The following is a 21330-nucleotide window of genomic DNA, read 5'->3' as shown; positions in this document are numbered from 1 at the left end:
CAGAGAGGTCACACAGAGACCAGAGTTTTACATTTCAAAAATATGGACTTTGTCAAAATAGGGACATACCTGGAGGCAGAATTAGAAAACTGGGAGAAAATGAGCGACGTGGGACAACAAGTGGGCCAAACTAAAAGGAGTAATTACAAAGGCAACAAATCTGTATGTGAGAAAAGTAAACAAAAGTAAAAGAAATAAGAAACCAATCTGGTTCTCATAGGATATGGCTGATAAAATAAAGGCAAAAAAAGCAGTGTTCAAGAAATATAAAGGATCCCCAAAAGAGGAACACAGAGAAGAATATCTGGTGAAACTGAGGGAGACGAAGAAAGAAATCAAGACAGCAAAAAGTCAGACGGAAGAAAGGATTGCCAAAAAGAGGTAAAGCGAGGTGACAAAACATTTTTCAAGTATATCAGAGAAAGGAGACATGTCCGAAATGATATAGTGAAACTGAAAGGTGACAAAGATTAGTGTGTGGAGACAAAGAAATGACCGAAATATTAAAACAAATGCTTCGGTTTGGTATTAACTAAAGACGACCCTGGAGAAGGACAGTCGCTAGTTGACAAGACTGTGGATGGGGGTGGAGTAGGAAAACTGAAAGTGGGCAAGGCCATGGGGCCAGATGTGATACACCCCAGGATACAGAGCTCAGAGATGTGCTGGCAGGTCTGCTGAAGGACCTGTTCAATAGATCCTTGGTAACAGAAGTGGTGCCGTAAGATTGGAGAAGAGCAGTGGTGGTCCCGCTTCACAAGAGTGGGAGCAGACAAGAGGCTGGAAACTACAGGCTGGTTAGCTCCCCTCAGTGGTGGGAAAATGGAGACTCTGCTGAAGGAAAGGATAGTGAACTATCTACAATCCTGTGGGTTGCTTGACCTAAGGCAGCATGGATTCACCAGGGGAAGGTCCTGTCAGACAAATCTGATTGATATTTTTGATTGGATGACTAGAAAATTGATCAGGGAAAAATGCTGGATGCGATTTACTTGGCTTTTAGTAAAGTTTTTGATACAGTCCTACACAGGAGATTCGTGAACAAAATGAGAAGCTTGGGAGAGGGTGCCAAGGTAGTAGCGTGGATTGCAAACTAGTTGACTGACAGGAGACAGCTCGCAATGGTAAATGGAACCTACTCTGAAGAAAGAACGCTGTTAAGTGGAGTGCCACCGAGATTGGTTTCAGGACTAATTCTGTTCAATATCTTTATGAGCAATATGGCGGAAGGGATAGAAGGTAAAGTTTGTCTATTTGTGGATAATACTAAGATCAGCAACAGAGTGGAGCTGCCTGCAGGAACAGAGAATATGAAAAGTGATTTAAGAAAGCTTGAAGAGTGGTCAAAGATTTGGCAGCTGGGATTCAATGCCAAGAAGTGCAGAGTCATGCATCTGGGGTGTGGCAATCCAAAAGAGATGTATGTGATGGGTGGTGAAAAAACAATGCGCACGGACTGGGAGAGAGACCTTAGTGTGATAAGTGTCTGGTGATCTGAAGGCGGCGAAGCAATGTAACAAGGCGATTGCTAAAGCCAGAAGAATGCTGGGCTGCACAGAGAGAGGAATAACCAATAAGAAAAAAAAGAGGTGATAATGCCCTTGTTCAGGTCCTTGGTGAGGCCTCACCTGGAGTACTGTGTTCAGTACTGGTGCACTTATCTCAAAAAGGATAAGGGCAGGATAGAGGCGGTCCAAAGAGTGACCAAATTGGTGAGGGGTCAGGATTGGAATACTTATGAAGAGAGGCTGAAGGATATGAATATATATACCCTGGAAGAGAGAAGGTGCAGGGGAGATATGATACAGAACTTCAGATACCTGAAAGGTTTTAATGATGCACAGAGAGGGTGGTGAATGCCTGGAATGCCCTTCCGGAGGAAGTGGTAAAGACAAAAACAATGAAGGAATTCAAAGGGACATGGGCTACACAATGTGGATCCCTAAAAGCTAAAGGATGGCATTAAAGAAAAGAGTGCATGTGGGTAACTTGCTGGTGTGGCAGTTGCTACCCTTAACAAATAACAGTATCAAGGTTTAATGCAACTCCATCATTGCTCTCTGCTTTAACGGCAGTGGGAAATGGATTCAGACAGCAACCAAGGGCCCGACTTTTATGGTTTAGGGAACAAATAAACATGGGGTAACTTGCTGCAGTGACTTTTACTATCCTTAATCGTTAAGCCTGATACTTTTGATGTGGCTCCATCATTGCTCTCTGCTTCCACGGCAGGGGTTAGGGAAAACTGGATTGGAACAGCAACTGAGGGCCCTGAATTTTATGGTGTGGGAAACATAAGCATGAGGGTGACCTGCACAGTGAAGCAGATACTGGCATAAGCTTTCTGGACAGACTGAGTGGATCATTTGGTCCTTTTCTGCCATCATTTCTATGTTTCAGAGATTAATTGCAATCGGCCCAGAAAACAGAACTAAAGTATGTTGATATTTAATAGCCCGGCTAACCATATACAGGAAGTGTGTATGTGTGTGGGGAGGGGGGGGGGGGGAGATAACCCAGTTCAGCATAGTCATGTCATTTTACTTTTAATACTGGGATGAGTATTTGCAGACTCCTAGAAATGTATCTTATTTACAGCTCCCTATCTGTAGGGCTTATGCTTTTTTCCATGACACAAATATTCATCTTCTGCAGGTTTTTTTCTGATATTCTGAAGCACAAAAGCTACCAAGAGACCACTTTTCTGGGGGACACTTGTTACTTCTGTTCCTTCAAACCCACAAGCCCAATATATAGGCCGATACAGTAAGGAGCGGTAGGAAGAGCTGCGTTAGTGCTGGGTGCACCCGCGTTTGTCGCACGCAGTCCTGCTCACCTACCGCTCGATACTGTATTTAAATAGCTTCCAAATGCAAGCCGCGTCCAAGAAGCGTCTGTGACGCGTTAGGCCCGCGCAACCCATTTTACTGTATAGGCGCTTAATACAGCGCCTATACAGTATCCTGGGTGCGCTGGTACCTGTCATTTCAAATGTCATTTGAAATGACAGGCACCAGGAAGTAGATCCCAACTTTAACCCATGAAAACTTACTTTTTGTTGCTTTCAGCCCCTTCCCTTCTCTGCTGTCCTCCGGAGGGGGCAGCCGGCGGCGAAAGCAGCTTGCAGTGGTCCCCCCCCGCGCAGGTCCCGGTTCTCCTGGCTCAGCCCTCATCTGAAGATTGTGAAGTCAGGTAAGAGCCACTGTTCTGTGCCCTCTCCAGTCACAGCGCGAGTGGGGCGTACTTTCATTGGCTGGAGCGCCCGTCAATTTGGGCGCTCAAGCCAATGAAAGCACATGGACGGGCGGGCGAGACATCACCCGCCCGTCCGTGTGCTTCATTGGCTTGAGCGCCCAAATTGACGGGCGCTCCAGCCAATGAAAGCACATGGACGGGCGGGCGTGATGTCTCGGTGTGCGTCACGCACGCCCGTCCATGTGCTTTCATTGGCTTGAGCGCCCAAATTGACGGGCGCTGAAGCCAATGAAAGTGCGCTTCGTTTCGCCCCGCTCCACTCCACTCGCGCCGTGATTGGAGAGGGCACAGAACAGTGGCCCTTACCTGACTTCACAATCTTCAGATGAGGGCTGAGCCAGGAGAACCAGGACCTGTGCCGGGGGGGGGGGGCGGGGGACCGCTTCGCCGCCAGCTGCCCCCTCCAGTGGACGGCAGAGAAGGGAAGGGGCTGAAAGCAACAAAAAGTAAGTTGGTAACATGTCAAGTCGCTTCGGGAGGAGGGGATTTTAGGTTTTTCCTTTTGGGGGAAAGTTTGCCGTCTACCCTTACCCCTGCCTCTAACGCAGGGGTAGGGGTAGGCAGTAAATTAGCAGATTAAACGCGCAGCAAAACGGCAGGGTAAAAAAGCAATAGTCGGGGCGCGCGTTACTGTATGGGAGGGAATAGCTAATTCAATCGTTTACATGTAATATAGATGCCGCGGGCAGAAGGGGTTACCCGGTGATTTAAAGAGGCGGTAAGAGTAGGTTAAAGGGGATAGTGTATCGCGGGTTGGACTAACGCGACCGAAAAGTGAGTAGAAAGCGGGTTAGGAGCAGGGTAACCGCGGTCGCACTTTACTGTATTGACCTGCCAGTATGGTGGCACAAGAGGCACAACCAGAACTGAATTTTTGGGAGGAGCTCAATTTTAACATGGGGTGGGGGAAGAGAGACTGTGCTAACCCCCATCCCATGTGAGTCTTTAGGGCCGTGGCTGCAAAATGCTTTAATTCCTGACAACACTGGGTATTTCCTGTTTTTTCACTTTTTCTTGGCCCTGGATGTCTCTCATTCTCCCTCTGTGGTTACAGTAACCACTTTATGCAAGTATTAATCTCTGTTATAAAGCAATCATAGAAACAGGCTTTCAATCTGCCAGGCATTCCTGAATTTTTAAGTTGTAGAGAGAGGCATAATTATCTACTAAATGTAAACAAAGACTTTGACAGTCTCAAACCGTTGCAGTTTTAACCCAAGGGCAGTGTGGTTTCCCGTGCAAGTTAATTATTTTTTAAAGACGCAGGGGATCGTGGTCTAGTAGTGATTCCAGCGTGTCTAGGCCTTCTAACAGCTACATCTTTAAGGGCTGACTCAGATGTGACAAGATCCTGCTACTAGGGAAGGAGGCCTGAATCAAATGTAAAGGGGCACAGACCCTCCAAAATCTCCTCATAGCTGCGCCCTTGAGTGGCACCACACACACACACGTCTATGTTCCATCTCAACTCTCACACTAACAGTCCAACACAGCCCACCAATTATCCTTCCCCTCAGCTTCCAGCCCCTCTTGTATCTCTAGAAGCCCGTCAGCACCCTTCAGGCTTCCCTATCCCGGGTCCTCACCTGAAGTCCTTGTCGCTAGATGTCATCTTCTCCAGCAGGTTGGAGATATGGTACGAAACGTTACTCATGGCGCCGGTGACAGATGGAGAGAGCGCTTTGGCTCTCCCTCTCTCCCGGTGCGGGGGAAGATGGCGGCGGTGGCGGGGACGGGACACTGCCTCCGCCCCTCCCCCACCCCTGGAAGCCGCTGGAAAACTGACACCGGCCCCAACGGCACAAACAGTGCCGGGACTAAGGGGCGGGGCGAAGGGGGGTATCTGCCCCGGGCGTCACACCGCAAAGGGTGTCATCAAATCGCTTTCATGAGAGAGCAGTCCATGGAACCAGGAAAGTCATTGATGGCTGCGGCGCTGCTTCCACACCTTCTTCGGTCCAACACCTCCTACTCTTGAGTGCGGGGACTAGCACGACACAGGGTGGGAGTGGGGGAGGGAGGTGAACAGGAAGCTTGCGTCACCACGTCGCGTCCCTATCACGCAGGCGCAGAACACTTTGTGGGCGAGCAGCTGAGGTCAGGCTTGCACTTGGTCAGCGCGGGGATGCTTGGTAGAGAGCTCGTTGCTGGAGCTAAGTGATTTTCTGCTCCAAGGAAAAAGACTCAAAGCTGACGCCACGCTGGTAGGTAGGGGAAGTGGTCTTTTGAGTCTGACTTATGCTGCTGGGTTTGAAGGGGGAGGGGCTGAGAAGGATAAGTTTTTCCCAGCTAGTGTGCCCCGAAAAAGTCATCACTGCCTTATGCTCAAATCACAGCAGCAAAAGATATAGTAGTGGCCAGGGCCGGTGCAAGGTTATTACGCGTCCTAGGCGAAATTTACAGCCTGCTGTCCCCCTCCCCCCCCCCCAAATAAAGTTATATGTTTCTTGATTTTACTGTTTGTTAAATTATTATAAATATACATTATCAATAGAGTAAAACCATACTAATTAAAAAGTTTTTCTTTTCAGCTGATTAATAGAACAACATCCAGTAATGTAAGTTACAAATTTTCCAAATACCAATAAACTTTAAAAACAGACACATCAGAGAATACCCAATAATTACAATTAATAAAGATTAAAAAAAAAATCCCCTGCTGTCTATACCTGGGATCTTTTGAATGCCAGATGCCCTGAGATTGTTGTGGATTAGCGAGAGGAGAAGGTTTCTCTCTCAAAGGTATACACATACTTGCTCTCTCATACATGCACCCACACAGACAAATGTGATTTCTCTCTCATACATGCACATACACACCGACATGATCTCTCTCTCATACATGCACACACATGAATATGCTCACTCACTCCTACACACACACACACGAACATGTTCTCTCATTCACGTCCCCTTCCCCAGCAGCACAAGGCCAACAGCAATAGCCTCGTCTTTCATCTGCTGCAGGGACCAGGGCTGACGTATAACTTCCTGAGTGGGTGGGTCCATGCTGGTCGGCTGCGGCTGCGGCTGCTGCTGCTGCTCCTGCTCCTGCTGCTGCTGCTGCTGCTCCTGCTCCACCCGCATGGCCCAGGCCAGTACTGCATCTTGTGGCGAGGGTGTGCTCTTCTTCTCGACTATGTTGGTATTGGCATGGTCTCTCCTCCTTCCTGCCCGCACAGGACAGTGCCATGGTGCATTGTCTTCCAGCTGTGTGGGCTGGAAGAGGTAGAGACCATGCCAATGTTGCCCCCCCCAATCGGAGGCACTCTAGGTAGTCGCTTAGTCCACCTAGTACTTCAACCAGCCCTGTCAGTGACTGTTATCCTTTCTGAGAACATAGCTACATGCATGTCTTTTTTCTAGCCTCAGCATGAGCTTCAGAGTGTGGTAATTAATGTAATGATCGGCCTGCAGGGTTAGATAGCTGGGACTCACTTTGTGAAGCTTGGGCTGAAGCAATAACATACGTAAATTAGGGCCCGCGCTAAAAGGAGGTGGCGGCTGTCAGCCGACGCTTAATTTTACCGGCGTCGGTTGTCTAACCTGCTGACAGCCACGGGTTTGGAAAACGGACGCAGGCAAAGTTGAGCATCCATTTTCCAACCCGCGGGCCGCAGGCAGATTTTTTTTTTTTTTATTTTTGGGGCCTCTGACTTAATATCACTATGATATTAAGTCAGAGGGTGTACAGAAAAGCAGTTTTTTTCTTGCCCAGTGCTTGGCCGCACATTTTACTTTCTGTATTGCGGGTGACTAACTAATAGGCTCCTCAACATGCATTTGCATGTGATGAGCGCTATTAGTTTCGGGGGGAGGGGTTGGCCGCGCGTTTTCCACGCGCTATTACCCCTTAAAGCACCGTTCTGTATCGGCCTGATAGGCATTAAAAACATTTGCTGCAATTCAGCACACATTTCCTAATGCATGTGAAACCACATTGCTTGTGAAGCTGATGCAGTAAATGATGTTCAAAACAATACGGTGGTATAAAAAAAAACCAAAACCACATTTCAGGGAGAAATATGCGTTGTGGGGGTGATTACTGCACAGACGTTTTCTTGCAGCGGGTGTATATATGTTTAAATCATACATTTATTTAAAAATGTTTATTTTATGGTGTGTAGATATACAAAACATTTATGGATTTTCATGCTGGAAACAAAATTGTGAGAATCATGTGGTTGCCTCTACATGGTTCAGGCTAATTTAAATATATAGATTCTCCACCAATGTTTTTGGTTTGATACAACTGTAACCGCCTTTAAATCTACAGTAATCTGCTTTGAGGCCATTCATGGCAAAAAGCGGAATATCAAATGCCAATAAATAAATGAATATATAAAGGATAGTTTGGGAGTAAAAGGGTCCATTTTCCTCTTGGAGGTGAAGTGTACGTAGTACAAGCCAGTATAGTTTCCTGCTGTATTCTTGGACTTGCTGCTTGTAAGATATTTATTTTTAATTGTTGATTTCTGATTTTTCTGTCTTCATTCTTCCTTGTTCTTTTGTTTGATTTCTACAGCTGTTCTGCAATATATTTACTGTTTTATTTCTCGGTTCATAAAAGGGCAGTGCTTCAGTTTTTGTACTAGTTGGTTTTGTGCTGCTTTGGACTTGCTAGTGGTAAAGAATATTTAATTGCTGATTTTTCTGTCTGTTCGCTCTTCCTTGTGTTTTGTGTGATTTCTTTTTATAGTGGGTATAATTTGTCTTATGGTGTATGTAGCCTTCCCCTTGGTCTTTGGGCTCTTAACAGAGGTTTCTGTAACCTGTTCAATGTTTTATTAACCTTAAACCTTTGTTCTTTTATTCCTAGGTTCATAAAAAGGCAAGCTCAGTACATAAGACAGTGCTGCAGCTTGGTTTTCAGCTTCTTGTTGAACTTGCTAGTGGAAAGGTATATTTAATTGCTGGTAGCTGTCTGTTCATGTTCCTTGTTTTGTTTGATTCCTTTTTTTTTTTTTTTTTGTAATCTTTAATTTTTATTTTTAGGTTCACAAGAGGGATTGTGTGTACATTTGCATTCCTTTAGCACATTGGAGCAAGTGGTTAAGGTGGTGGGCAAGGGAATGGGTGAGGGAAAAGAAGAGGAGAAATGGGTAGGACTCTGGAGTTGGAGGGAAAAGGAAGAGATTGGAGGAGATGGCAGAGCAGGGAGAGCAGTTGCAGGAAGACAGGCCTCCCCCCCCCCCCCCCCCCCCCCCCCTCCGAATGGCAAGAATAGCAAGCAAGGTCCAGTGGAGAGGAGTCTCAAAAACATATTTATTATTTATTTACTTATTTTTTATTTACATTTTTATATACCGAAGTTTCATGTAGCAAAGTTACATATGTGTGATCTGCGCTTCTCAGAGGCTGAGGAGGACTTGTTGTGCCAGCTTGTGTGTGAACATGACTTTCGCTTGGAACGGCTGCTGCTTTTTCTTGTGGATGGCCAGGAGAACCAGCTGGTCAACCTTGCCACCATAATATTGGAGGAGATGGATCATCCACCACACGCCGCATGTACTGCTGGGGAGGGAACAGAACCCATGGCCATGAGTCCTGTAGAAGAGCAGGCAGCTTCTCCATTTCTCCTATGCCTGAAAGGTTTCAGTGAGCCCTTAGTGACTGAAATAATGTCCCGGCAGGAGCGGCATGATTTCACTGTGGCTGAGGAATGGTGCGCATTGCGGAGGGAACTGCAAGAGATGCGATGGGATATGGTAGCCAGCATGCAAATCATTACCAATGAGATTGCCAAACTTATCAATGTGGGTGTTGGTACTAATGAATGTCATTGAAAATGCCACCAGATCATGGGCATCTGATTCTATGTATACTGATGCTGCCTGTCCTCTTCTCCGGCACTCATCTGTGCTGTTTCCAGGTAATTGCTTTCCTGCTGCCTCCCTGTTGTGGTTTTCCTCCCCTTTCTTCTCTGCTGTCTCTGATGTGGTCTTGTTCTTGCACTCCACAGGTTCCTTCCCCAGCAGTGTTGCCTGTTGTCTTCTCTGGTGCTCATCCTTGCTGGTTCCAGGTAAGTGCTTTCCCACTGCTGCCTACTGGTGTGTTGTTTTTTTTCCTCCCTCCTTTGCCACCATCACTCATATGTTCTTGTTTCCAACAGGTTCCTCTTCACTTCACATTTTGCTGTCACCGCTGCTTTATTTTCCTTCAGCAAAGTGGATCACTTTCACTGGGCAGTGCTGATATCTGCTTGGTCTTCCGTTATAATATGCATTCTAGACTGTAATGTTGTGCAGTTTTATTTTTCTTGTGTTATACACTAGTTATTTTTTGGTGGGGGCAGGGTTTTCCATAGGAAGGTGGGTAGAAATTATTCAGGAGGAAAGAAATGTAATTTTATTTTAAAGGGAATTAGTTAAAAAAGTGTTATGATTAAATGAATATTAATAATAAAACTTTTATGATGGAAACACCCAAGAAAACATTTATTAAATTGTCATCCTTTTTGTCATTTTCTGTGGGGGCAGGGAATGATATTTTTGCCTTGCTTTCCAAAATTCTGCTCCAGTCAGGTTCCACCCCTGGCAGCAAGTGCTCTACCACTGTGACTTTCTGTCCCATACAATTGACAGGCCACTTAATGTGGGAAGGTGATAACTCCCTATCTTACTGTTGCTCTTTATTTTTTCCACCCAAATCTGAAGTCTGTACTTTGAACTTGAAGACCGAATGGACCAATGAATGGCTTTCTGTTTAAAAAAAAAAGAAAGAAAAGAAAACCAATTTGATGAAGGGAAGAACCCTTACTATCGGGCCGATACAGTAAACTGCCACTCTCCTGTGCGCGTGATTCAGTAACTTAATTTATTTAAATTAGGACCCGCGATAAAAGGAGGCGCTAGGGACACTAGCGCGTCCCTAGCGCCTCTTTTTTGACGGAAGCGGCGGCTGTCAGCGAGTTTGACAGCCAACGCTAATTTTGCCGGCATTGGTTCTCCAACCCGCTGACAGGCACTGGGTTCGGAAACCGGACGCTGGTAAAATTGAGCGTCCGGTTTTCAAGCCGTGGGCCCATTTTAACATTTTTTATTTTTAACTTTTGGGGCCTCCGACCTAATATCGCCATGATATTAAGTCTGAGGGTGCACAGTACTGTATCGGCCTGTAAGTGATTGTATTAAAAGTGATGAATGCAATACCTCCTTTCACCCTTACCCCTATTGCCACTCTGTATAAAAAGAAGGCACAGCAGAAACCTTTTTGTAAATAATTTTCAGTTTCTATCTTTTATTTACATATGCACAAAATAAAGTTTGGTCTCTGCACATAAATAAAGAAGTATACAAATAGTTTAAAACTCTGTGGTAAGGATCTTGACAGGCATACGGAAGTGTGAACACACAACTTCAGTTCTGGTCTTACTACATGGGTTACCAGTTTAGTGATAGGATAGCCAATTTATATTGTACCCAATACATTATTGTGCAGCAATACAGCCTTCTGGCCTAATGCCATGTTGCACATTTATAAACCATTGCACAGTTTACAGTTTGCTAATAAAAAATCTTTTTGAGGCCCTTCAGCAAAAGTAGCAAATCTTGATTTAACCAGGGAGCAGTCCTTTTTAGCAGCAGGTCCAATTTTTTGGAATTCCCTTCTGGAGACTCTGCGAATGCTAGCTTGTTCAAAATCTTTTAAAGAGGCATTAGACATACCTGTTTTCACAAGCACTCATGGAAGTTCCATCATAACAATGCAAGGTGTAATAAATAATACCAGGGAAGAAGCAATGCCAGTATCAAATTGCAGTCAGTCAGTTAAAGTGCAGACATGGTATTTTTGTCTTTGTTTACAGTTTTAATATGAATGTTTTACTTTTCTACTCTGCCTTGAGCTTTTGCTATAACTGGGGAGGAGCACTAAGGGAAAAAATGTAATTATAAATATGGGGGGGGGGCAGAGAGTTGAGAGAGAAGCCAGGTTGGCTAGGAGGTTGTGTCTCGGTTCTGTTCTGATAGGCAATTCTAAGTAGAGAGTTATTAGTAAGGAGTACTCTTAAAGGTTACTCTCTGGACATTAGAAAATCATATCACACAAATTAAGACATCAATGCCACTAAGGATGATGCATCATATTGCCTTCAGTTAATTATTTATTAGATCAGAACCACTCAATACTCAGAGAAATGTTCTCAAAAAGAATATAATTTTTATTTTACATGAGGAAAGTATATAATTAAATTCAGTTGATACATTTAATTGATCACATCATATCAAATTGTCAGAACAATTAATTAGTCAGATCAAGTTATGATACAATAAAAAGTATGAATCAAATGGTTGTTTACCAGTTAGAACAGCCAGGACTCGGGCATATTACACTGAGAACAGTATAATAGCCATGAATGTCTGGACTTCACTGTTTTTATATCTTTAGTCAGGTAGCAGATCATGGCCTTTAAGTCCGAATAACTAACTTAGAATCTCTGATCGCTAGATGTATTAGTTAAGCTAAATATACAAGAACATTTGACTATAAAAAATAAACTTGTATCTTACATCAGATCTACGATAAGACATCTGAGTGCTTTGATTATAGCTCATCAGTCTCTAACTGACAAAAAGACATTTGATTTCATATACTAAAGCATAACATAGGAGGAGTACAATCTCATAATCTGCAAGCTTGTTAAAACCTCTGTAAATATATGTATTTTAAGTTCAGAAGAATATAATGAATTATTTATTTTATTCAGGTCCTGTGTTACCTTGAGAAAGAAAAGCTCTGGGAACTCCCTAGAATGGCAGAGCACTGTCTAGTTTCCCAGTTCTTTAAAGAAAGGAAACAAAAATAGAACTAGATTTGTTTTACATTTAAATATGACTTGTGCACTAGTCATCTCAGGGTTTCAGAATAGTGCATGGGGTTAATGGTTTCATATGTCTGTATTTTTGAGGTCCAGGGGAAGCAGATACCATGTCAATTGGTGGTTACCGTAGTGGCTGCTGGGCCAGCACTACGAGTGATTGAGCCGTTACTGTTGCTAACAGAGCTCACTCATTCAGTCCTGGCTGACATTCCCTTTAGGTTTTCTCAAATTTCCAGCACTGGCTCAAAGAGGGCCCCAGTGGGAGGAGGCACTGCTGCTTCCTCCTGGGACCCATGCTTCACTGCAGTGAGCAGGGCATGATTCGAGGGGAACCTCCTCTAAATTAAGGACCACAGTCTGGTCCTGGTCCTTGACTCCCAATGGTGGTGGTGGCCCCTGCTACCAAGGCACTGGTTGGTGGCAGTGTTGGTGGACCTTGACCCTGCCCTGTGCCACCAGAACAACGGTTGGTGACAATGGTGGTCCCTAACCCTGCGCCACTGGGGCAATGGTTGTTGGTGGTGATGGTGGATGTTGACCCTGCCTCTATGCCACCAGGACAATGGTTGGTGACAGTGGTGGTCTCTGACCCTGATTCTGTGCCACCAAGGCAAGTCAGTGGCAACGGTGGTCCTTGCCACTGGGGTAATGGTGGTGGTTCCTGACCCTAACGTGCCATCAGGACAGTAGCTGGTGGTTGTGGAGGTGGTCCTGTCAGTCTTCTTCCTCTTCCTTCTGTTCTGAACTTGTGTTGCTTCTGCCTGCAAAGAAAGAGACAAAAGCATCAAACTATGAAAAACTGTCTGGAAAAAAGCAGTTCGAAAGCACCAACCCAAGAAGCGTGACATCCACTTACCTTCCTGCCGCCCTCTCTTCTTTAAATCGTGAACCTGGAAAGAACAAAACATGAAAGAAAAAAATGCCTTCAGATATGAGACCAAAAACCATGCTGTCAGAGTGCTCCTACAGCTGCTCCTTCTCCCCTACTACCCCTCTGTAAAACTGCCCATATCGATAAAACAAAACTGTTTCTCCTCCCATCCTGACTCCCTGCCTGTAAGCAGGGGTTAATCTGACCATCCCATCCATACAAGAGAATAGGGCAGCCTTCCTATTTATTTTATCCTCCAGGTGCATCCTAAGGGTAGGAAACATGGGAGTTGAATTGACACCAGAGAGCCCTCCATGTGGGGTCTATCCAGTCCTGGTTCCTTCTCTTTCCAGGTTGAGTGTAGCACTGTCTCTCTTCAGCCATGATGGACGCTGCTTTCAGCCTTGCAACATGGCTGTTCCCAAGACTGCCCCCGTATATAGGTAAGCGTCATGATGATGTAGAAGAGGCATGTACAGTGTCATGCATGCACAAAATGGGCATACAGCAGATTATGAATGCACTATCTAGATGTTAACATTGGATGTCCATTTTGTGCATGTGTGGGGTCTTATGATTAGCCATGCCAGGCTTTTCTCCCCATCCTACTTCCTGGGTCCATCCACCCCTCCCCTCCATTTTAGAACATTTTTCCCAAGGTGCCCCACCAACCCCTCTTTCTTTTGTTTATTTTTCAATCTGTTGTCCCTCCATTCACATTGTTTTTTCAACTTAAATGTGTTATGGTTTTGAGGTGTTGGAGTGGATTCTTGGGTACTGTGGTGATGGCCACTCTCACGGGGAGGAGCCCCGTGAGGAACCACAGTACTAGGCTAGACTTGAGACATGCAAACAGAGATTTTGTCTTTTATTATACAGCTGGATGATACCACCAGAGGTGGCAGTAGTGAGGTGATCCAGTAGTAGCAGTCCAGGGACCCTCGGCAGAGGAGACCCGTCTCACAATGGTAGATGTTAGCAGCACTCGGTGGTATAGGGAGTTCTGGTTGCAGGATCCCAGTGCAGAGCTGTAGATGAGACAGACTGGTAAAGGTTAGATTACTCACTAAGTTGGAAGCTGTATAGATGTAGATTCCAGCAGGCAGAAGTAGTTGGATTCTAGGCAGGGAGAGCAGGCCCTCAAGGAGCGAGTCCTGGTATCCCAGATAGGCACCTGAAAGAAAGCAAAGGGCCCCCGAGGAGCGGGTACTCAGCTTAGAAGAAATACCCCAAAGGGCAGAGAAAGCTTCCAGCGGCAGCACGGAAGCGGTAGAGTAGCTCAGCCCGGAGGCGTATCCAATCCTTGCTAACTCAATTTATTAGCAAACGAAGGGCAGGCTAAATACCCGGATGGCGTGACGTCACTCGAGGGAGACACCCCCGAGGTTCCCGCCATGACGTGGATAAAGACATGGGTGGCGTGCGCGCGCACACCCTAGGAGGCCTCACGAGAAACATGGCGGATAGCCTTGCCATAGCCGTTCTGGGGATGCCAGAGAGAGCAGCAAGCAGACGCGGCGGTAGCCATCTTCCTAAGGTTAGCGGGGAGAGCAGAAAGAAAGGTGAGGCACAGAGGTCGAAGCCGTCTGAGACCGACAGACGCAACAAAATGCATACCAACAAAATACATTTTTGCTGATTGCATTTTTTACAACATAGGTGCAATCTATTGCACTGATCACATTTGGCATACCAGTAATATCATTAAACCCACACCTTATCTCATGCAGTTGTGCTAGATCCTCTGGTTGCTTGATATAATCCTTTATGAGAGCAATATTCAAAAGCCATATTGAGAGCTCTATATGACTACATTCTAGCCGCATAAGTTGGGGGCGGGAGGCATTCCAGGTGGAGCAGAGTTAGCCACCTAAATTATGTAGCTAACTCAGATATTAGGAATTAGCTGCTTAACCTATATGGCTAACTCTGGTTGGGTCATAGGGCTGCCCTAAAGTTAGCCGGTTAACAGAACTGGCTAACTAAGGAGGTTATTTTTTAAAGGTTTATCGCGTGCGTTAGGGCCTTATCGCACGCGATAAGCCCCATCACACGCGAAAAGTGCCTTTTCACATGCGATAGGATGTAAATGACTGGGAGGGGAGGAGTTGGGGAGGGGGAAGAGTCGGCCGCAGAACATTCTAGACAGCAAAAGCCGGCGAAATCGCACCGCCGCGGTGTGAACGACTGTGTGGCCTTTCACAGGCCCACCTTCTTTTTTGCGGGATTCAACATTCTGCAAGAAATTATGAATCCTGCCTTAAGATAGCTGGGTATATTCAGGGCCATGACCATGCTGCCGAATATATTTATCCGGCTAACTAGATGAGCCGCACAGTGGCTGAAAATGGACCTCTGTGTTTCAGCATTGTCTTTAGTACTTGGCTGAAGTGTCTTGAAAAAGAGGACTGGTGCTTTCTGCTGATGCTGCCAATTGTATTTTGGAAATTTCCACTGGCCAGAAAATGTAAAGCACTGAGCAGTTTCACTAACCCCAGTATAGCATGATCACAAGCTAAGAGGGGGTCTAAAATAGTAACCTTGTAATGACGGCAGAAAAGGATCAAATGGTCCATCCACTCTGCCCAGCAAGCTTCTTATGATAACTGCTGCTCCCTGCAGGTTACCCTCATGTTTCTCTTAAGGGTAGCAACTGCCCAAGCCTTATAATAACCCATGAACATTTACTGCAACATTTTTACTGGGTGATGAGCCTTCTTGAAAATTCAAACAGTGCTGCTTGATGTACTTTGCTTATGGACTTGGCCTAGAGGTAGGCCTGTGCTTTTCACCTTATGTCTGCGGATCATTACTCCAGACTGTAGAAGTAAGGCCTGTGATAGTTGTCATCTGAATCCAATTCCCCTTATCTCCCTACCCCCCCCCCCCCCACCCAATCAAAACGGAGAGCAATGTTGCAGTTGTAGCAAATGCATCAAGCCTTATTCGTTAAGGATAGTAGGTCCCCATGCCTTCTGTTAAGAGAAGCAACTGCCACTCTGTGCAGGTTACCCCCGTGCTTATCAGTACCCCAGACCGTAAAAGTTGGGGCCCTCGTTGGTAGTTGTCTGAATCAAATTCCCCTTTTTCCCCTGCCATCGAAGCAGAAAGCAATATTGCAGTTGCATTAAAACATCAAGGCTTCTTGGTTAAGGGTAGTAAACTCCATGCCATCTGCTAAGGATACTAATTGCCACACCAGCAAGTTACCCTTATACCCGCTTTTCTTCTTTTCCATCCTCTAGCCTTTAGGGATCTACCATGTTTATCCCATGCCTTAATTAATTAGTTTACTGTTTTTGTCTTCACTCCTCCTCTGGAGGGGCATTCCAGGCCTCTACCACCCTCTCTGTGAAGAAATATTTCCTGATGTTGGTTCTGAGTTGTTCCCCCCCCGGAGTTTCATTTCGTAACCCCTAGTTCTATTAATTCCTTTCCAACGGAAAAGCTTTGAAGTTTGTGCATCATTAAAACCTTTCAGGTATCTGAAGGTCTGTATCTTATCTCCCCCTGCACCTCCTCTCCTCCAGGGTATACATATTTAGATCCTTCAGCCTCTCCTCAGAAGTCTTCCGATTCTAACCCTTCACCATTTTGTTCGCCCTTCTCTGGACTGCCTCTATGTCATTATGTCACTATGAAAGTCCTCATAAAGAGATACAATCGCCCTTGAGCTCAAACGATACCTTTGCACCACATCAGTCTCTGGCAATCCGAGAAATGTCCACAGCTTGAAGTATATTCTGCCTGCAGAGTCTCCGGATTATAGCTCTAGCCTGGACTGCACAGTCCTCTCTCCTTCTCTTTTCTTTGTTTTCTTCACCTGTGGTCCTTCTAGTCTCTCTTTCTCTGTTTTCTCTATTCTTGCTCGCATACGCAACAGATAGCTAAGCAGAATAAAGAAGCGCAGATACATCAACTGGCAGGAGAAGTGGCAGAGAATCCTTCACCAATGTTAACTGCTGGATTGTGTGTAAACTATAAAAGGGCTGTCAGGCTTTGGATGCAATTCCCTGCACGGGAGAGTACTAGCTAATGCAGGGGTGGTGAACACTAGTCCTCAAGAGCCAGAAACAGACCTGTTTTTCAGGATATCCATGATGAATATTTATCAGATAGATCTGCATGCATTGCCTCCATTGTATGCAATTTTATCTCATGCAAATTCATTGTGGATATTGAGAAAACCTGGCCTGTTTGTGGCTCTCAATGACCAGAGTTAGATACCCCTGAGCTAATGTCTTCATTTTCATTGCATTTACATGTGCAGACCCATTCCTGTAAGCACTTTTTTGAACACACATTTTGTACACATAAAACTTCTTATTGCATTGGCAGTTAATCTTGTGTGCAGAAAACATGTGTTTGACTGAACGCACCTTTCTGCATCAGCCTGCCAGTGCACACAACACCTGCTCATCTTCCCCATCTTTGAGTCTGTCTTATCCCTAGGCTGAGTGAGACAGGGAATGCACTCACTGAGTGCTGGATGTGACTCAATCTGCATGCTGGGAGCAGCAGCAGTGAAGGACCCCTTGCAGCCCATGAGGCAACCAAGCTGCCCACACCCCACTGACTTCTCCCTTCTCCTGTGGGAGCTGATGCATCATGACTGGTTCATGTGTGTCTTTGTGCCCCCCCCCCCCCTTTGTTTAAAACTGGGAAGAGAGACTGGTTGGGCTGTCAGTGCATCCCTAGCTCTTATTTTGGCCAAACAAGTCATTTCTATGTTCACACTGCCTGCACTGTAGAGTCTGCTCTGTTAATGTAGGTGTACCCTTAGTATGAAAAGTTTGGGACACATTGGGATAGGCCACTGGGCAGCAGGCTAGAGGAGAAAAAGAAAAGGTCAATGAGAGGATCTGGGACAGGAGGACAGGGGTGAGGAGGCAGATAGGCACAAAAGCCTCACACAATTACTGGGATTATACCTGGGAGCTTGAACCCAGGAGCTTAGTCCCTACACAAACTTTGATTCAGTACATCACGGTTCTAGGTATTTAGGAAAGTAAGTTTATTTGAGCAATAGGAGGCAGAACAAATAAAATAAATAATAACAACTGGTATCATGTCCAGGAGCCACTCTCCCCTCTCTCTCCACTAAAAATGCTTGTGAAAGCAGTGATGTTCCCTCCCGCTGATATCTTATCAGATATCAGGCATAGCTGTGTGGCCTTCACTTTCTCTCTCAGGCTTTAGTATAAGTTGTTTGCTTTCTCATTATAGACCTAGTGGAATAACTAAACAGACTCTTGCCTGTTCCTAAACATTTCACAGTGCAAAACAGTAAATATGAATTCACTCTGAGGTTGGCCTGTGGCCTTCAAACTAGTCTGTGTCTGGGTGAAAACTCTGAATCCATGCAGCCTACCCTCTATATACATTCTCAGCAAAAGTAATAAAAAAATGACTCCAACAGCAGGCCTGACACCAAAAGGTAGGCTCCTTTGTGCGAATCCATCATGACACAAAGGTGCCACACTACCCTTACAGCACCCGATGGACCAAGCTCCAGCACGTCCCTAACCCATCCTATAACCTTATCAAAAGATAAGGCTAACGCTCCATTCATCCAACCCTGTGTCTGGCAACTACTCATACAAAAAACAATGATTCCACTCTTTTTTTTTTAATGCTGAAATAATGATTCAAAATGACACTTTGTATAGGGACACTAAACTGTGACTAATGTATCTTCGTGCATCAATTATTATAATCATAGGGTCCTACTTTGTATTTTTTATTTTGCAAATAAAATTGTTCAAGCACTTAGCTTCATGAAGTTATTATCCCAAAGCTTGTAAAGTGAAGCTCTCATATTACTACACTGCTTCCCTGATCTCTCTTAGCATTTCATCATCTGTCTTATCATTTTGGCCAGATGGACAATAGTATTCTCCTGTCACTATTCTCTTACCCAACACACATGGGATTTCTACCTATATAGATTCTACTGAGCATTTAGTCTCTTTTTGATGTTTATCCTGTTGGACTCCTTACCCTCCCAGACATAAAGTGCTACATCCCCACCAAGTTGATCCTCCCTATCATTGCAATATAAATTTGTACCCTCATATAGCACTGTCCCATTGGGTATCCTCCTTCCACCAGATCTCTGAGATGCCAATTATGCCTATCTCATCATTCACTGCTATATATACATTCTAACTCTCTCATCTTACTTCTTAGACTTCTGGCATTGGCATACAGACATTTCAAAGTGAGTTTTTTTGTTTGTATTAGCTACCTTCTTTTCAGTTAATATGGATAATTTGGAATTCTTAAGCTCAAGTGATTCTTTACTTATAGGCAAATGGGCTACTTTTGCTTTTATTGGAACCTCTCTGTCTGATGTCATCGGGACGCTCTAGGAGCCTGGATTCCCACCATAGGGTCTTCATAAGTCGGCACACCTAGAGGCAGGACTGGAACGGTGGTCTTTTCCTGCCTCATCGAGCGGCCTGCGTCAACTGGCAATGTTGGGGTGAATATAACTGCTTGTGGGGCCGTCCCACAAGTGCTGAACATAACAGCCTTGTTGCTTTTGGGCTTATATGTTCTTTGCTCTTTGTTATCCTTGTCTGCCTTGTTGGTCTTGTCCTGTTTGTTCATGTATCCTGTCCAGTCCTGTCTATACCAGAGTCCTGTCCTTGCCTTGTCTCACCTTGTGTCTTGTCTAGTTCCAGGTCCTATCTAGTAACTAAGCCTTGCCTTGTCTGCCTTGTCCAGCCTGCCAAGTCCTGCCTGCCTTGGCTGTGTTGTCCAAGCCTTGCCTTCAACCTTGCCGTGCCTAGTCATGTTCCAGCCTATGTGGACTCACAACCATGTTGTACCGCCGCCACAGAGCCCTACCAGCCCCCAGAACTTGCCAAGCCCTGCCTGCCTTGGCTGCGTTGTCCAAGCCTTGCCTTCAACCTTGCCATGCCTAGTCTTGTTCCAGCCTGTGTGGACTCACAACCATGTTGTACTGCCGCCATAGAGCCCTATCAGCCCCCAGAACTTGCCAAGCCCTGCCTGCCTTGGCTGCGTTGTCCAAGCCTTGCCGTGCCTAGTCGTGTTCCAGCCTGTGTGGACTCACGCCCATGTTGAACCGCTGCCGTAGAGACCGGCCCACAGAACCTAAGGCCTCAACCTGCAGATGAGGGGGCTGGCTAGGCGGAAGACCAGCCCTTGTCTTGCCCCAAGTCCTGCCTTGCAGTCCTGTGCCACTCTCCAGGTGGATTTCCCAGACTCTGGAACCCCTGACATATATCTACCCAAAAAAAAAAAAAAATCAATGCACAGAGAGGGTTCCCTCTAAGGAAAATATCCTCCACAAGATGATGCTGATTCATCCACAACAAGATTAACCTCATACATGACCTACTTGCAGATAAATCTGTGGCTATATTGTACCTAATAAGCACATGGATACAGGATGCAGATACCTCACAATGTGTCCAGATTTGCCCTTGTAGCAATGATCAGGCCCAAACCCCACACAGAGACCAGAAAGGTGGCAGGGTAGCCATAATCTTTAAGTAATCACAAGGTCTGGCTCACTCTCCCACACAGGAACCTGATGGAATTGAATCCATCTTCCTCCTGGCTAACACCTACCCAAAATGGTAGATGATCTTAGTATATTGCCCAATGAAACCCTGCACAACCTGACATGTTATGGAGGAAGAGGAGAAGGAATAGCCTGGTTGTTAGAGAAACAGGATGCCAATCAGGAAAGCCATGGTTCAAATCCTACTGATTCTCCTTGTGACCTTAGGCAAGCCACTTCACCATTCATTGCCTCGGGTATAAACAGTTTGTAAACCCTCTGGGGTCAGGGATACACCTACAGTGCCTGAATGTAATCTGCTTTTGAAGTGACTGACCAGTTATGAAAGGCAGAATATAAATAAAAAAAAAATTAAGACATCTGAAATCACATTGGTCAATGGCAACTTCATAGGGATGACCCTCACTTAGACTCCCCACAAGAATTCCTGGCCTTGCTAGAAACCCTAGTACTAATCCAATTCGTTAATAAACCTACTCATGTGGCAGGCCACACCCTGGACTTGATACTTGCATCACACCAATTGCTATGTGAATGATCAATTGAGAACATACACACCATCCAACTTTCCTGGTCCAACCATCTTCTGCTACTGTTCGAATAAACCAGCCCATCCCAGAAAATCAGAACTAACACAACCACAAGACTTATCTGCCCAGCTGCACAACTTAACCCAGACTCCTGTCTACACATTCTCCAAAACACAGTAGAGAGCTTCCCCCGCTTCTCTTGATCCTCTGCTTCCTTCCTGGTATTCCTTGACTGCTGGAATACATGGTAACATAGTAAATATTGGCAGATAACGACCAAAAAGGTCTATGCAGTCTGTCC

The 21330-nt window shown here is 45.4% G+C and overlaps 2 protein-coding genes across 8 annotated transcripts in view; one reads left to right on the top strand and one right to left on the bottom strand.

The window, feature by feature from the left end:
* LOC115091271 (cullin-associated NEDD8-dissociated protein 1-like) overlaps nucleotides 1-5280 on the bottom strand; it is a 124973-nt gene extending 119693 nt beyond the window's left edge. The window contains exon 1 of one of the 2 annotated variants that reach the window (XM_029601423.1): nucleotides 4842-5280. In XM_029601423.1, the coding sequence (XP_029457283.1) occupies nucleotides 4842-4909 (68 nt within the window). In that variant the 5' untranslated portion in view covers nucleotides 4910-5280. The remainder of the gene's footprint in view (nucleotides 1-4841) is intronic. The other variant, XM_029601422.1, reaches the window with a different exon arrangement.
* A 26-nt stretch (nucleotides 5281-5306) lies between these two features.
* The window catches only part of LOC115091272 (EF-hand calcium-binding domain-containing protein 12-like), a 61995-nt gene continuing 45971 nt past the window's right edge, over nucleotides 5307-21330 (top strand). Inside the window, exons 1-3 of one of the 6 annotated variants that reach the window (XM_029601429.1) lie at nucleotides 5307-5459; nucleotides 5787-5813; nucleotides 8075-8155. The gene's annotated coding sequence lies outside the window, so the exon portion shown is untranslated. Of the gene's footprint in view, nucleotides 5464-5786; nucleotides 5814-7077; nucleotides 8156-21330 lie in introns of those variants that run through there. The other 5 variants (XM_029601424.1, XM_029601428.1, XM_029601426.1 and 2 more) reach the window with 5 other exon arrangements.

This window comes from Rhinatrema bivittatum, chromosome 4 (genome assembly GCF_901001135.1).
Source record: "Rhinatrema bivittatum chromosome 4, aRhiBiv1.1, whole genome shotgun sequence".
In the NCBI taxonomy this organism is placed as follows: Eukaryota; Metazoa; Chordata; class Amphibia; order Gymnophiona; family Rhinatrematidae; genus Rhinatrema; species Rhinatrema bivittatum.
The sequence above is the reverse complement of the archived record's forward strand: the minus strand, read 5'-3'. Positions and strand labels throughout refer to the sequence as shown.